The following is a 17,034-nucleotide window of genomic DNA, read 5'->3' as shown; positions in this document are numbered from 1 at the left end:
AGATTCTCTTGAGTACATTGGGTTTTATTAGAAAAGACTCGACTTCACATGAATCTGCTTCACTCAGTCTGTTCTTTGTTTCCACCCATCACCATGTATAAAGATATGTCGCTTTTTATTTGACCACAGATCTGCAGCCAAACTCAACAGCAGCGTCGTCACTGAACATTTCTCCGGGCGGAGCTTCGCGTCTGTTGTGACGTTGTTGTGACATTAATTTAATTCAGCCCGTCTCTGTTCCAGCACTGAAATCTACAGATGTTTTCACACAGAACCAACAAATTGAAAAAGGCCCCAGTCTGCATTTAAACCTCATTCAGGGCTGGACTGTGCCTCTAGGGCAGGTGATTTACCTGCACCAGCCAATGATTTTTGACTGATTACAGCTCCGACCACATAGTAATGACATTACGGGGAAATATTATTAATAATAATCACAACTGTATTGTGTTATTTAATTGGCCTGCTGCTGATAACCTGTGTCTACAGAACAGCTCCTGAATTATTAATTAGATCACTTTTGATTAGTTTGCTGTTTGAAAACACATTTCACAGTAAACGCCTCCAGCGATGCTCCTGTGAGTGCCCCCCAGAGGCTGCAGTGTTCATTACAGCATGAAAGAGTTGGGGTTCTTCCTCTGGGGAGCAGGAACGGATCCTGAGATTAAGTGAGAACTGGTCCATCGTGGTTTACCAGGTTATAAATCAAACTACCGGACAAAGTCAGCGTTGACCTGATGATGGCGCTAGATGAGGATCATGAGTTACTACAGTTCCTCCTGAGGGGAACATGAGCGCCTGAACAAAGGTTCACCTCAGTCCCTCCGATGGTCGTCGAGACGTTGCCGCGCCGTTCGCTCGGTTAAAAATCTCTCTTTCCGATCGGCAACCGCCTCTTGTCGCTCTAACACGCTTGTACGACTTTTCTGTCACCAACTTTACCGTCGACGCTTTCAGATGAAGAACCCTCCTCTCGGCCCGTCTCGTGCCTGACCTTTGACCTTTCTCAAGAAGCGACGGATGCTCCGGTATCTGCTCGCTTCAGAGGCAGTGAGACCGACCTTCGCACGTTAGAACCTCTTCAGAGAGCTAAACCTCCCCCCCTACTCGGCTCGTTTCTTTCCGAACACGGCCGACACGCTCCTGACGATCCCTCGGACGCCGGCGTTGGTCTTCCTCAGCGCCCGAGTCTCTCTGACGAGATCGACCAGCCGGTGAAACACCACCAGGACGCCGTGATACGTCTCAGCCGCCGACACCTCGAAGAAGCCGCAGCGCTGCGACAGAGCGAGCAACCGTCCCTCCTCGCTGGAGACGCTGCGGTGACGCTGCAGGTCCCGCTTGTTCCCCACGATGAGGACGGGGACGGACGACGGCTTCCTGCTGCGACGGATCTGCTGCAGCTGCTGCCGGACCACGTCGAAGCTGCCGCGGTCGCAGATACTGTAGACCAGGATCATCCTCAGCACATCAGGACGTCCGGCAATGACGTTGTCCTCTGTGCTGTTGTTTCTGACAAAACAAAGATTTTCTAATAAAATCTAAGCGTCACAAAAACCTCAGCTCCACAACCTTTGGCTGCAGGAACCGATGAACCGAGTCCACGGAGGCTCGGCCGGTTGGCGTCGTGGGGGAGGGAAACTGCAGTGCGATCCGGTTTCTGTCGGGCGGGAGCGATCTACACCGTGTCTCTGAAGCATTTGGCAACTTTTAAACTGACAAAAGTGTTTTCTTTAAAAAAAAAAAAAATCCATTGACTCTGAAGCTTCAGACGTCACAGGTGACATTTGGAGGAAGAACAAAGAAAATTTTTTTTAAAAATGGCATCTTTAAAAACTTTGGGGACTTCAACTGGGAAAAAAAAAAAAATTCACATTTTTAAAAAAACGTATAAAAAAGGCCTTTTACTTGGTTTTCTGGAGCTTTCAGCTGCATCTTGTCTGCTTCATCGGTGGATGGAGTTTTGCTCGGTTGTCGTGGCGATGGATCAGGCGTTGTCACATGAATGTATATTGATGTGGAACCGTACTCAGGTGATAGCAGGTGGTTGTTGCTGTTATCACCTGACCCAAATTTCACAGAGCAACTAAGCCGTCTCCGTGACAACCGAGCAAACGCTATCTGCTGATGAAGGCCATGAGACGTGGCCGAAAGGGCGAGAATGAACCTTCGGGCTCAGAATAAAAACAGTTTCTGAGACTCTGAGATCACAGGGATGAGCAGCAGCGGTCTGATTACGTCTGGCGACACCTTCGCCGCGTGGTGCAGGTGACGCCGCCCCCCTGCGTTGTGCTTAGGTCACTGCGTGTGTTCCTCCTGCGTGTTAAAGACGGGTGCGTTTCCTACCTGTGTGAACTGAGAGTCCCAGATGTTGAAGCAGATCTCCTGCCCGTCGATCCTGTCGACTCGGCTGTACACTGACTCTGAAAAAACAAGGTCGGAGGATTCTCAAGTCCAGCTGACTACATCCACCGGTCTCAATAGACATTTCTGACCAATCACAGAGCCGTTCACGTGGACGTTTTTTCTCTCACCGATGTCTCCGTACTCTCCGATGAATCTTCTGGTCAGAAATCGGACAGTCAGAGCTGCGGGGAGAGAAACGGAGCGTTAATCCACAACACGGACTCGACGCAGGTTCAGGTGTCCACAGGAAAACGGATGAATTAACGCTGAAGGAGAACGTTTGTTCAAGTGATTTCAGAGCGAATAATCACTGATAGTCCGTTCAGGTCACCGTGATGTGAAACCGTGACCCTCAACGCAGGACGTGGTCCCGGTGTAGACCAGATTTTCAAGCGTCTTTAGAGGCCTGCTTAGGTCAAGAGGCCGTATTTAGTATTCAAAAAGAAAAAGACAAAAAAGTAAAACATGAGTTTTCTATCTTGGTCTTTCTCATCCCGTAAATCATCTGATGGCTCCTCAGGTTTTTCTCTGGTGTCCTTGAGAGGCCGGGAACCCCATGTTGGGAACCACTGTCAGAGAGACTAAAGAAACCAGCAAATGTTCTCATCTGGAACCATAGACTCTTTTATCGGCATTTCTACTCAAAAACCCAATCTAAAAAGACTGATCAATTACAGCTGACGAAGGTCTGTCAAAAACTGAAACTGAATGAAAACGAATGAGGTCTAAACTGAAACCACTAGTCCATCCTCCACCTGTAGGAAATGTCTAAACCGAATGTTCAGTGAAAACTTAAATACAACCCACAACTGGAAAGAATCTCAAAACCAGATGTGAACTCTCCAACTGAGCAATTACAACAAAATAAAAGAAGAATGCGTTCAAACGAAAACCACACGACTGAGCCGAAGCTCCGAGCCCTCAGTGACGTAAACCAGTAACAAGCTGAAAACCACTTAAACCCCGCTGGCGTTCAGGGATCCGAGGAGGTATCCGGACGCTTTACTGAGGTAGAGAAAGATCTCATGAGGCAGAGTACGAACCGCAGCCAGTTTTACATTTTTACCTTGATTATCACTGATGTTACTACAAACCCATCCTAAAGTCGCAGCTGCTAGTTTAATCAGAACTAAGGCACCAGACATAGTTTGCATTAAAAACACCTGTAACTGGTGTTTACATCTGTCAAATGACTGTAACGGAGAAAAGGCTTTTTCTTAATATCACAAGTAGAAGCTGTAGAACAGGGACCTCTGCACTTGAAGAGGTCCCTGTTCTCCAACTCAGAACGCTCGATAAAAAGCAGTGTAAAAGTCCAATATCGTGTTTCCCCACCAGACTTTCCCACATCGCGAGCTCCCAGCAGCAGGATGTTGGCCTCCATCCCCGCCGCCACCACCAGCACTGAACGCAGGCTCTGCCTCCGCTGCGCCTTAAGGTTCTGCAGGGTCTGAAGGCCCCGGTTCAGGTGCTGGTCTTTATGTGCGCTGTGTGGGTGGGGTCTCTGCGCTGTCAGCCACGCCCCTCGGTCTGATTGGTTGATGTTGAGTCAACAGTGTTGATGCAGGACTGAGATCACAGATAGAGAGTGTGTGTGTGTGTGTGTGTGTACTTGGTCCAAGGGGAGAGGGGACGCATTATATCAGAGTGTCCTCACAACTATAGAAAGACCAACGTGTAAATCCTCCATTTTTCCAACTTTTATTTAAATCGACCGGTTCAGTGTCTGTTTCTGAAATTAAAGCATAAAACAAAAAAACAATTGGAGACTTTAGAAACATTGAGCCATTGAATCTGGTTGTTGAACTAAACTTAAAGTGAAGTTTTGACTTCGGGGTTTTTCTGTGATGTTTACAGGATTTCTCGGGGTTTTTTGTTTTTTTTAAACACCTCGGGCAGTTTATCACCTTTGAGCTGAAATGTCGATAAAAGCTGGAAAAACGGGGGCGTCCTCAAACCTTTGACCACTAGTGTAGGCGCATGTGTGCAGCCGATCCGGACCTCTGCTGCAGGAGGAGGAGAGGGACGGTCCCGGTCTCAGTCTAGCGGCCCCCCCGGAGCTCAGAACGGAATTTAAGGTCCTTTTATTGGCTCAGGCCCAGTCCCCCTCCTCAACCAAAATCCCTTTCAGGTCCTCAAACACCCCGCTGCTCTCAGCGCCGAGCTTATCGAAGTATCGGAGACGAGGCCTTTTCCACCGATGTCCCCGGGCCGGTGGACAGACTGTCCTTTAAAAATCAGCCGGAAACTCACCTGCTGAATGTTGTTTTATGGGTTTTTTATCTTTAAGTTACTTCCACTGAATCGACGCTTCTCCGTACAAACGCCCGATGACTTTATTTCAGTTTGGTGTGAGGAGCGGGTCCCGGGCTCCCGTCCTCCTATCGACGCTCCGACACACACGTCCTCCCTCCCGCCGGTAACAAATACGGCAACATTTAGTCCCACGACACGGGTTTCAAACCGGCCGCTAGAGCAAAAGAGATCCACGAAACGCAGCCGAGGACTCCGTCGAGCGCAAAGTGAAGGGGGCATCGACCTGGTTCCATCCGTCGCCCTCCGGGTCCGATAAGACGAGACCTCCCGTCCCTGGGAAACTGACGGACACCTCGTAGCTTTGACATTTTATTGACCGAGTCGTTAACGGATGAAGGAAAAAACGATCCTGTCCTCATTCTCTGAGCTGCTTCTCTCACGTGATCGGTCAGAACTTAATAACTCGCCTTGAGACTTGACAGGTTCGATCATTTCGGTTTTTGTTCAAGGTGAAAAACTGAAACACACTAGTTCCTCTCGTTTTTCCACCATTGTTCGCTCGAAAAACGACCGATTATCAAAACGGTTGCCATCTATTCTTCTGTTGATCGATTGATCGATTCAGCTGCGATATCATGGCTGAGCAACAGAAAACGACGAATGGATGGACCGAGTGAAAAAGAACTCGTTTATTTGAGGTCAGAGGTCTGGGACAATAACACGTATTTCACATTTTTCAGACGGTTTTTGATAAAATAAAAAATTGCAGACAGACACAGTTTAACCAACGTGAGCAAATCCCAAAGATCCGTGGATGCCCGAACACAGTTAAAGTACCAGAAGTCAAAGCCGTGGTTTATGCTGAACGGACCCTCCCAGTGTTTAACTACCGAGTCCCCAAAGTCCCAAAAGAGGTTTGACACCTCGTGGGACTCGGCACAAACGATAACGTCGCCAACTCAACCCGAGGATCTCCTTCACGCGACTGACGTATTAACCACCTTAAATGGCAGGACTGGATTATCGTCGACGCCGGTTACTTGATCGGCGGACGCGCGTTTCACTCCCCAAGCGGGTACTTGACCCGAGGCAAAGTACTCCGGCTCCAGGTTAAGGCCTCCGAAGCGAGGAGACGGTTACTCAGACCTGCACGCGACTCGTTCAGACGCTCCGGTTTTGGTTTTTGCTCTCAACCAATAACTTCGTTCCTATCGTCGTTAAAAGGACTCGAAGGGAAAAGCTTCGAATCGGCACATTCGAGCAGCTGTTGTCGTTTTTCCTGACGAATCAGCCGATCGTCTCAGCTTTACTTGCATAAAGTGTTGGGCAGTTTAGTCGATAATTGGGCATCGTGTTTTCTAATGTGTTGCATCTGTAACAATCTTAATTCGTTCAGTAACCAAAGGCGGTGGAGATCTGTACCGGAGCGGAGAGTTAAAAATACTTCCCTCTGAAATGTAACGAGGTAGAAGCGCAACAAGGAATGAAAGGAAAACGCTCAACTCAGGTCTAAGGACCTTAACCGTGTACTTGAGTAAATGTACTCGGTTACATTCCACCACGGGAACACCTGGCACAGCCACGGTCCAAACCCTGAGGTACTGAAACATCTGGAGATACTTCGGTGTGGCCGCGTGCGCGTGGTCCTGCACGAGGATGTCTCATCTGGTCTGTCTTCTGAGAACTTCCCCCACAGACCCGCACGAGCAGTAGCGTTGTGGCTCCAGCATTTTATGGATCTGATTCCAATGTCAAATCAGATGAAGTTAGAATTTAAACATTTGTAAGAAAAACGGGGAAGTTCTAAATAACTTCACAGATTCAGTGTAGATCTGTGATCAGCTGCTGGAGCCATGTTGACTGTCAAGTGTCAGTCTGGAAGATTTTCAGGTAACAAAAGTCTGTTAGTCTCCTTCCTTCGCTGGATGAGGCGACACTGTGGTGACGATGAAAGTATCACGATATTTACATATCTGCAGTTTTATGAACCGGGCGTCTGCGGAGACGTTCCCAGAAAAAAGGCTGCGTTAGGTTACTGCTGATGTGGACCCAACATTTCCTGCCGCCGCAGCTTCACGTTAAAGGCATTTCACTGGTGAAACCCCGGTAGACTTTTATTGTGAAGTAGTCCCAGGAAACGCGGTGTGTAGTTTTAGACCACATCTGCGTTCACCACCAGAAACTACAGGTGGCGCCAAATTCACCAGGACTGGAATCTTCCAGACTGAAACATTAATGAAGCCTAATTAACGTTGACGACCTGTAGCTGTAACCTGAACACGAGCTGAGCAGCAGAAGTTTTGAAATATTGATTATTGATTGATATTGATTGTTGAGACACAGCGAAGAAATCTGAGTTCTACGCCTGATTTTTCAGGAACTCCCTGATCCAGATACTGGAGCTCCTGGTCCAGAACTCTGAGGGAAACGAGCTTCGGATCTGAAGCCTAAAAGGCTGAAGGTGGACTCTCCTGTGTTTAACGAGCTGAGATCAGCTGATCGTTCCTCAGAGTGACCTTCACTCAGAACGGCAGAACTGAAGCTTCACATTAACGTTGATCAGCTGCAGCTGATTTAATCTCCCGCCGTCGTCGTTTCAACTGGAGGAGCTGCTGACGTCACCTGACGGTTTTCAACGCGAAAAATAACCAGGAGAGATAAAGGCCGGTTAGAGACCAGCAAGCGTCGGATCTTAATGAATCCGGGTGGTTTGCTCCAAAATGGAACGGGAAATGGATCAGAACCCAACTCTAACAATAACATTTTATATCTGATGTAAAAAACAGACAAACCGATCAAGTCAATAATCAATCCATCAACTCTCAGACCGAAATGACCGAAACTCCACAGGAGGAAGAGGAAACAGTTTCAACACTGCTGAACTTCAGCTTCCAGAATTCGCGGGTCACGACAGAAACACTTGGCGGTCGTTCGGAGGTCACACGTCGACTTCCTCTGATGTTTCTGATGTCAAACATGCGACTCTGAAGCAGGCGGAGGAGGGAGGATGTGGAGGGTTTTCATCCTCCGCCGCCGCCGCCATCCTGTCCTTCTTTGTCCTTCTGGCTCCCGAAGGTCCCCTCAGATCCAGAAACGCTCTCAGCCTCTCTCTCATCTCTTTCAGTTTGGACTCGTCCGGATGGCGCTGGTGTAAATCCGTAGGCTTCTCTCCGCTCTCTGTGTTTGTCGGAGTCAGAAGTGAAGGACGGAGCTCCAAACTGAAGGTTTCCATCAACTGGGTCTGAAAACTCTGCTGCAGTTTGTTCAGAACCTGCTGGTCCTGGAAAAACAAGAGAATAAAGGATGAGTGACAGGTCAGACAACCAATCATCACTTACCAATTAACAGTTACTGTTTCATTTTTGCAACTAAAACTAAAGACTGACATCGTAGAAGTAAGCAAGTAGCTGATTGATCAAACAACAGTAATCGGTACGTATTCCTACCCGGTCTTGTCCTGCTCAGGGACACAAGAAGATTCCCCTTGACACAAGGTTTAGCTCAATCGTTTCTTTACAGACTTTGACTGGAAACTCATGTATTCCCAGACTCATACATGATCTGTAATGGAGTTTAATTTCTAAAGAGCTTGAAATGTGAATGGAGTTCTGTTTTGTAAAATATAAGGAGAGTGAAAAAGGGAACATTTTGGAATTAAGCTGCAGGTTCGATCAAAAAAACAATCAAAAAACAACCTTCAGATCCTCCACATCCCTCATTAACTTTTTTTCTTCATTCTCAAAATCTAGAACTAGAACTCATCACAGGAGGCCGAGTTACACCGAAGCAAACTGGACCAGAAGGTTTCCTGTCTGACACAACTTGATAATGACCTCAGGTGCAGCCCTGTGTCATTGTTCAACACAGCATCCTGGAACCGGAGGAGTCTGTTCTGTGTAAAACAGCTGACTAAATACAGCCAGAGTCCGGTAGAGCTTTTGGCTAAGAAAAGTCTGTTTGACATGTGAAACGTCAGACACGAGAAACCGTTTCCTCACTGAACAATCAGACTCTGTCAAAACAGAAGGTAGAACAGGTAGAGTGTCGAGTTTCAGTTGAGCAGAGGACCAAACGGAGCTAAACGACACAGTAACGGTGACCTGTCGAATCCTGCTCTGTGGAGTAAAACACAGACTCTTACGACATTGACTTACAGCTGCAGCTAGTGGTCCTGGGGCCTTACTCGAACACAGTATCAAGAGGTTTCAGGAAGAGAAATCCACACATTGTGTATCACCAGTTCATTTCCAGGTCTGTGTACCTGTGAGGAGGGAGTCTCCTTGAATAGACTCCAGATGTCAGAGATGAGCTCCGCGGCTGTTTGATAAGGAGGAGAGCGACGGAGAGTCAGACGCTCCGATATCGACATCAGATGAGACCAAACACAACCGGTCTGAAAACAAGAAGACACATGAAACGCGTCGTCAGTGAAGATCGGGGAACTTCAGTTGACGCCAAACTGTCCTACAAATAAATGCGATTAGCGCTTTCATTGTCTTTTTCTGTTCTTTTTAGTTTAATAATACTCACACACCTTGTGAAGAAGAGGAGCCATTGATTGGCATTGAACCTTGGAACATATAAATAAAAATCACACAAAGTCTAATTTTCTAATTCTGAAACAGACAAAGAATTGCTGGTTCTTTAGATTTGTGGTATTAGTACCTCCGACCGCCACCTTTTTGCTGTAAATCCGACAAATGGCGTCCTCCGAGTTATTAGGCTCCGCTTTTTCATTTGGCTTAAAACCAAAATGTGCCCACGGCCGGTGTTTGGCTTGCAACTAAATCCACGATGTTAATGTTGACAGCTGGTGGCGCTAACTCTCCACTGCAGAGGAAGTAGACAACCTTAGAAGAGCTCCAGACATTTCTGCCAGTTTTTATACAGACGAATGGAAACGATTCTAACGATCACGTAATAATTGTGACAGGCCTCGAGGTGAGAATCACAAACTCCCCTGCGCCGATCAGACCGTGGCCCGTTCCGCTAGAGCGCCACCTGGTGGATAAACTACTGACGTACAAGGCATACAGGCTCACGTGAGCATGTGATGAAGCCGTTCCTCTGAAAACCTTCAGTTCTGCTTGTCTGCTGACAGCTGACAGAGTTCGTGTCCCGGTACCTTGATGACGTCCCCCCACACTGACCTTATTAAGTGGATCGGGTGTCAGCCAGAGGAGACCAAACAGTACATAGTAAATACAGTTTTCTGTTCTTCTCTGTTCATTTGCTGAAACAAATCACTTCCTGATCCAGATGTGCTGACCAAGCCATTCACAGTTGCATCCGCTAAGATGTGCTGGGTAAAGATTTTCTAAAACCAGATTTAGACATTTTGTGAATGCGACGCTGTGTCTTTTGTTATGAGGTTGATGTTGACAAACCTTTGCAATATAATGAACCTTTACACAAGCCAAAAACGGAGGCGCTTTCTACTTGTTGTTAAGAACTGAAGTGTAGTTACAGCCTCGTGCTGGATCACTCGTGGGCAGATACCCTGAGTTTGGGATCAGTGCCGGCACAGAAAAAACCAGATCGGCGAAAGCTTGGTTAAAGGTTTTCTGTAGTGCTAAATAGCGCCCCCCGATGGATAGGTCTGAGAGTCGAGGTGCCCACACACCGGGCCTTCAGCCTCACTGCGGATAAACTGACCTCAGAAAGTCGACTGCAGCCTTCAACCTTCAGGTGAAGCAGCAGAGTCTCACACCTCTGAAACGCAAACAGAACACACAACAGTTTCCAACAAACGAAACACACACAGTTTCCAGCTGAAAACCAAGCCAACAAAAAAGAAAACCTAGATATTAAAGGAGCAAAAAACACTAAAAACTAAAGTATCCAGCGTAGCTGGGCAGGAATTCATTTCTTGAATGTTGAAGGAATTAGAGAATGTACAAGAGCTAATTAACTTTGGTCTGGTTACGGATGTGAATATCATGATTTTGTGTGTGTGAGGCCTCTGACCCTCTGGTCCAGCAGATTGAGACAGGGACTCTGAGGACTCTGTGGTCTCTCAGAGCTGTAGGGGTCTGAGGGGTCCGACAGGTCCTGACACAACGAACAGATCCACTCTGTCCTGTAAGACAAAGAGGAGGGATGGTGAGACAACAGGACAGAGGATGGGGGCAAAGGGCCGTGTGCGAAAATGAAGGGGCGTGAAAGATTCCTGATGCTCTGTAAGCGACCGGAACGGAACGTTTTTATGTATTTGGAAATTCCTGTACATACTCAACCCATAATTCTGCACTTGAAGCGGATTTAGATTCATAATTAAAAAGCAGTGTCGTGCATCCGATCAGAAAAAACTGCATCTGGATTTGGTGAATTGAAATTAAATTTATTCAGGAGATTAGAGGTCTGGAAAACTTCTCGATTCTAAGATGCACCGCGATGCGGATTCCGCAGTGACAGAACACGATCGAGAGTTTGCAGCCTACACAAAACTGTAGCCTGCGAACGTTCCGGCCTCAGCTGGACAATAAAGTTGTAAAGGCACATTGTTACGTTGCAATGTCGCTCTCTTGTATTGAATTGTGGGCAAACGTTAGGCCAACGTTACGTTTACATGTTGGGCGATACTGCGGAGGGAGGCAGTGATCGGCAGTGACTGATAAAAAAACACAGCCACTATTTTGAAAGCGGAAATCTGGACCCCACAGAACTATATGGTTTTCCAGCTCTAGCCCTTCACGAGAATTTCATACAAAACGTGCCATAACCTTTTACATAGGGACGACTTGAAAAGCAGCCATTTACACAGCCAGGTGCTGTATGTGGCTATCAGCTGGCTCGCTTATTAGTTTAGTAACTTAGCAGGCTAAGTTTGCGGATATGCAAACACTAGTAATTTAGCTGTTAGAAGTAACAAGCAACGTGGCAAGCCATGGGACCCTGCAGTACGTCAACAACCAATCAATAAGTGATCATCAAACCTATTTATTCGACATATAACAACGAATAATCTTGACATAGCTCAATTATCGCGTCCAAAACGGCCATCTTCTTGTCAACTGCAACTTCAACACAACGTGCAACTGGGGTACGCAGCAGGTGTGGAGTTGGGCACGTTGAGCTCGAGCTTTTTAATGATCTGCACGATTCACGTGGGTCACATTTTCAGGTCCGAAAATCTGGAATTCCAGATGAATCAAATCACGTCTCTGTAATAAAGGTCTGGTTCTCTCTGCAGGTGAGAAGACGATACAGTGTGTTGCTCAGTCTGCTAAATTTAGATTCATTCGGTTTCTCTGGTGGTGGATCATTCGTTTTGTTTTTTTGTTGACATAAAGGGAAAAGGTTACAAAATGTGGTATACTGATTCTTACCAAATGTCAGGTCCAACAGGGGGAATATGACAGTCTCTGTGGTAACCTCGACCGCAGGATAAACAGATTATTGAACTGTAAGCAGAACCGCAAGCACAGCAGGAAACTATCTGCAGGGTCACAGGAGACTCTGGAGACGACAGAGGCTCTGTGAAATCCCCAAAGACATCTGAGACGTCATCAGCCTGGGACTGAAACACAACAGAGCAGCGGTAGTCTCACCTTGATGGCTCAAGGCTACCTGGTTAAAGTGTTAACTCTTCTTTGTCAAGTTTGTTTAGATTACACACCATGATTGACATGTGACTTCCTACCTGAGAGTCCTCATCCATCTCTTCCAGGTAAACCTCATCTTCAGTGTCTCCAGGGATGAGATTGAAACCAGGTAGGGGACGTCCAGGTCGGAGCAGGGACAGTGGCAGTCTGAACAGAGACACTCTGGGCTGACGTTGGCTCAGACGGCGGTCCTGCTGTCCAATCACAGGGCTTGATTCTTCAGTGTGTCTGTCTTTTGTTTCAGGTAGAGACCGGTTCCCTGCAGGCTCTGTTTCTACAGATGTGGTGGAGGTCAGTTTGTTCTCTGCAGGGGGACTGAAACCAGGTAGCGGACGTCCAGGTCGGAGGAGGGACAGTGGCAGTCTGAACAGAGACACTCTGGGCTGACGTTGGTTCAGACGGCGGTCCTGCTGTCCAATCACAGGGCTTGATTCTTCAGTGTGTCTGTCTCTTGTTTCAGGTAGAGAGAGTTTCCCTGCAGGTTCGGTTTCTTCAGACACGGTGGAGGTGGCTTTGTCCTCCGCAGGTTCCTGCTGCCTCGCTGTCACCTGTGGGACGCTGATATCACAGGCAGAGTCAGGCACTGCCTTCACCAGACTCTGCAGCTGGCGCTGTCCCGGGCTTGTGTTTCTCGGCCGGCCACAGCGCTTCTGCCGTTTACCTGACTTTCTTGGGATGAAGTTTCTTATCAGGCCAAAGTATGTCGGCTGTTTACGGCACTGTCCCGGGACTTGGTTTTTCATCAGGCCACAGTGCGTCTGCTGTTTACCTGACTTTCTTGGGATGAAGTTTTTCATCAGGCCACAGCGTTTCTGCTGTTTAGGGAAAGTGTTTCCAGGTAAGGTTTGGGACATAGTCTGACTGAGCAGCAAGGGAAGCTGAGGCAGTACTGAGTAGCGACTGATGGGCCAGCAGGACACCTGGTAGACAGCCTGAGGGTTGGTCAGCAGGACGGCGGCGGGATGGTTCAGATGTGGAGCAGCCGGTTGGTTCGGAACCAGAGACGGTTGAACGAGTTTGAGGACGCTACAGGACGGAGACAGACCTGCCCACAGGGAGGCAGGGGAGCTGACGGGCTGTTGACTCACTGAAGTAGGAACCGGCTGGACGTGATTCATCAACGGCACCACCTGGCTCGGGTACGTCTTCAGGTGAGATACCGACCTCGGGGGCGAGGAGGACAGAGGCTTGACAGGCTGAGCGGAGGTGCCCACAGCGCTCGTGGTCAAGGGAGTGACGGGTCGGCTAAGGTTCGGGCAGAAGTAGGGAGGAGGACTCAACTGAGCGGACGAGAACTGCAACGAGACAGAGGGACAGCTGCCTGAAACGGGCGAAAGAGTGTCACTAGCGGTCCTAGTCTGGGTAAGGGGGGGCCTGCTGGAGGGCGCGGGACAGGTTGAGGTGGGAGGAACAACAGAGGAAGAGTTGGAGGGGTGCGAAGTGGAGGGAGGAGGGCAACATAGCTTACTAGACGAGGACTTTGACGACAAAGAGGGGTGATTTACTGGAACAGGTGAGGCAGTGTCATTGGTGGTCCCAGTATGGGGGAGGGTCTTACAGGAGAGTGCCGGACAGGTGGCGGCGGGAGGAGTGACGGCAGGGGAAGAGGTGGAGGTGGAGGTGGCTGGAGTGTTCTGAGTGGAGGCTCGTGAGACAGAGAAGGGGATCCAAGAAACTTTAAGTTCACCTGGAAACCAAACAATGAAGTGTCAGCAGCCGATATAACCAATCAACTGCCCCCATAGAGTTTGTCATCTTACGTTCTTCTATCTGATGTTCAGAGCCAATCAAAAAATAACACATATGTGACGCAGTCAGGATCAGCTCATAGAGACACATCAGAGCAACAAACTGGAAGCCACGTCATTTAAACATACAGTGAAACCATTTTTGTGCAGCTCCTCCTCGTGTTTGTTTTGATCGAACCTGTTAAATCAGCAGTGGGATGGAAAGTTCTCTACATCCATATCACATCTTAGAGAACAGAGCAATCCCATATTAAGCTCCACAGTTTCTAAGATAATTGACTCAGACGATTACTTAATTGTTTAAAACGTTGCCAATTACTTTTCTGTTGATCAACTAATCGATTAATCAACTAATCATTGCAGCTCTAATCATCTCTTCAATTGTTGAAAAGGATTTTGATCTCTAATTGACACAAGCCTAGTTTCATTATTGGCGTAATCAACACCCCCAAACTGCAAGCTGTTCTGCTCTATTTGAGGACAAGTGTTAGTCACAAAAATGTCAAACAGGGAAAAACAAACAAAAAAAAAAAAACTTTACACTGTGTAGCTCACTGCCAGAACTCATCAGATGAAAACAGAACAAACGCGGCAGTCAGTCCTCTTATTTAATAAAGTAACAAAGATGAATGTTTTTTGGTTGTTTCCATTTGAGTCTGAGAAAGAAGTACATCGGTCCGGTCAAAAGTTTTAGGACACCTCCTTTTTTCAGGTTGTTATTGAAATTTACTTCATTCGGTGTCTCAGTGTTTCTGAAATTAAATCATAAAACAAATAAACCATTGGAGATTTAAAAAAAAAGAAGTTCCCATCAACGTGTTGCACCTGCAGGTTGCTTTGCTTTCAGCTTCTGTCCAGTTCATCCCAAACCAGCTCCATGTGGTTCAGGTCTGGAGACTGTGCTGGTCTTCCATGATTTTCTGTTTTTCTTCCAGTTTCAAAGTGCCTTTTGATGGTGTCGACAACTGTACTCACTGACACCTTGGTTTTCTTTGCAATTTCTCTAAAGGAAAGACCTACACTTTTAGAGTTAAAATAGTCATACTTCCTCTGTTACTTGTCTTTCTCTCTCCAGTCTGACACCAGTAAACCAGTGACTGCTTCCTGCAGCACACTGTTGACCTGATAATGTGTCAGAGGCTGTAGTAACACAGTTTGCTGCAGGGTTTGGACGTAACCAACTAAAGTTGGGGAACCAGTAGGAAGTGTTTGCATCAACTTTCAAGGCTTCATTTCCTTCCACTGCTGCAGGACAAAGCTGGAAGTGAACCAGCTTCTAATCCCTGAAATTCGAAAACTCTGAAATTTACATTACTGTTCAGTTTTGGTTCAACAACTTTTGTTGAATGTTTTTCACTCAACTTGAACTGCTTAAATTTCAATAAAAACAGGGAAAATTTGGGTGTTTCCAAACTTTTGACCAGTAGCAGAACTTTATTTACAACTGTTGAAATCTGCAGATACAAAAGAGCATAACCAGGCAGACAGGACAATAAATAACAACATGGAGAAAAACTGTAAATAGCAAACAATATAAAGTTAGCAGATAACAACCAATAATACCTCAACTTACCAAAGTTTAAAAGGGTTTCCAGAGACTTCCTGTCAGTGATGACCTGCATCTGAGACATGGTTTGAGGGGGAGACGGGTCCTGATCTAGATTCTTCAGCTGAAACTCGATCTGGTCAAAGAAAAGAACACGGCGAGGTCAAACTGGCTCTTTATCTCTGCTCTGTACAGCTGTGTGTTTTGTTGTGTCTGTGTTTTCTGCAGGTCACGATCAGACCGTCTGTTACAGTCAGTTTACAGGTCAGGAGATGCATTTGTCCAAAACAACACACGATTAAGTCAACTAAAGCAGAAAAACCTTTATTTCCACTGAATCATTTCCCTCCACGAACAATCAAACTGAGAGCCTCAAGGTCTAATTCCTATCAGACTAAGACAAGAAAAAACACATAAGATTTTCCAGAGGAACTTTGTAGATTAATGTTGTAAAAAAAATGAAACAATAATAGAGTAGATTTACTGCCTCTGACAACCAGTCAAGTTGCAGTTTAAATCCACGTCTGTCCAGACTCACATAATATATGTCGCTGAAGGAATTTCTACCGCCTTAGTGTGTAAGTTCACTGAGAGAAACAACAGAGTCAGATTCCTTGTATGTGTTCACATGCTTGACCAGTAAAGCTGATTCTGATAGGACACGAAGTTGTAGCCATGACAATTTACACATTAGTAGCGTATGAATTCTTGAGTTATGGCCAAAGACATGTTTTGTGAAGTCACAGTGACCTTGACCTTTGACCTTCAAATTCTAATCAGTTCATCCTTGAATCCAAGTGAACGTTTGTGCCTTATGTAATTCCATCCAAGCTTTAGGGATGTGGAGTTCGGGATGTGGAGTTCGGGATGTGGAGTTAAGGATGTGGGGCTCGGGATGTGGGGCTCGGGATGTGGGGCTCGGGATGTGGAGTTTGGGATGTGGAGTTTTGGATGTGGAGTTTGGGATGTGGGGTTCGGGATGTGGGGTTCGGGATGTGGGGTTCGGGATGTGGGGTTGGGGATGTGGGGTTCGGGATGTGGGGTTAAGGATGTGGAGTTCGGGATGTGGAGTTCGGGATGTGGGGTTCGGGATGTGGGGTTGGGGATGTGGGGTTGGGGATGTGGGGTTGGGGATGTGGAGTTAAGGATGTGGAGTTAAGGATGTGGAGTTCGGGATGTGGGGTTCGGGATGTGGGGTTCGGGATGTGGAGTTAAGGATGTGGAGTTAAGGATGTGGAGTTAAGGATGTGGGGTTCGGGATGTGGGGTTTGGGATGTGGGGTTTGGGATGTGGGGTTTGGGATGTGGGGTTTGGGATGTGGGGTTCGGGATGTTGGGTTGGGGATGTGGGGTTGGGGATGTGGAGTTAAGGATGTGGAGTTAAGGATGTGGAGTTTGTGATGTGGGGTTCGGGATGTGGGGTTAGGGATGTGGGGTTCGGGATGTGGGGCTCGGGATGTGGAGTTTTGGATGTG

The 17,034-nt window shown here is 47.2% G+C and overlaps 2 protein-coding genes across 2 annotated transcripts in view; both read right to left on the bottom strand.

The window, feature by feature from the left end:
- Positions 1 to 6: 6 nt before the first annotated feature.
- On the bottom strand, positions 7 to 4,781 carry zgc:171704 (uncharacterized protein LOC100124619 homolog). Its single transcript, XM_040117255.1, has 4 exons — positions 3,742 to 4,781; positions 2,535 to 2,588; positions 2,347 to 2,423; positions 7 to 1,496 (listed from the first exon to the last, which is right to left on the bottom strand). Exons 1-4 carry the CDS (start codon positions 3,788 to 3,790, stop codon positions 1,104 to 1,106), a joined length of 573 nt encoding a protein of 190 aa, XP_039973189.1. The 5' UTR covers positions 3,791 to 4,781; the 3' UTR covers positions 7 to 1,103.
- Positions 4,782 to 4,826: 45 nt separating this feature from the next.
- The window catches only part of trim33l (tripartite motif containing 33, like), a 29,423-nt gene continuing 17,215 nt past the window's right edge, over positions 4,827 to 17,034 (bottom strand). Inside the window, exons 9-15 of the mRNA XM_040117653.1 lie at positions 15,588 to 15,696; positions 12,305 to 13,953; positions 11,991 to 12,181; positions 10,630 to 10,741; positions 10,318 to 10,374; positions 8,924 to 9,055; positions 4,827 to 7,942 (exon numbers count right to left, since the gene is read on the bottom strand). Coding sequence (XP_039973587.1) covers positions 7,601 to 7,942; positions 8,924 to 9,055; positions 10,318 to 10,374; positions 10,630 to 10,741; positions 11,991 to 12,181; positions 12,305 to 13,953; positions 15,588 to 15,696 — 2,592 coding nt within the window. The 3' untranslated portion in view covers positions 4,827 to 7,600. The remainder of the gene's footprint in view (positions 7,943 to 8,923; positions 9,056 to 10,317; positions 10,375 to 10,629; positions 10,742 to 11,990; positions 12,182 to 12,304; positions 13,954 to 15,587; positions 15,697 to 17,034) is intronic.

Source organism: Xiphias gladius, chromosome 22, assembly GCF_016859285.1.
Source record: "Xiphias gladius isolate SHS-SW01 ecotype Sanya breed wild chromosome 22, ASM1685928v1, whole genome shotgun sequence".
Lineage (NCBI taxonomy): Eukaryota > Metazoa > Chordata > Actinopteri > Istiophoriformes > Xiphiidae > Xiphias > Xiphias gladius.
This window is presented reverse-complemented; position numbering and strand designations above follow the sequence as displayed.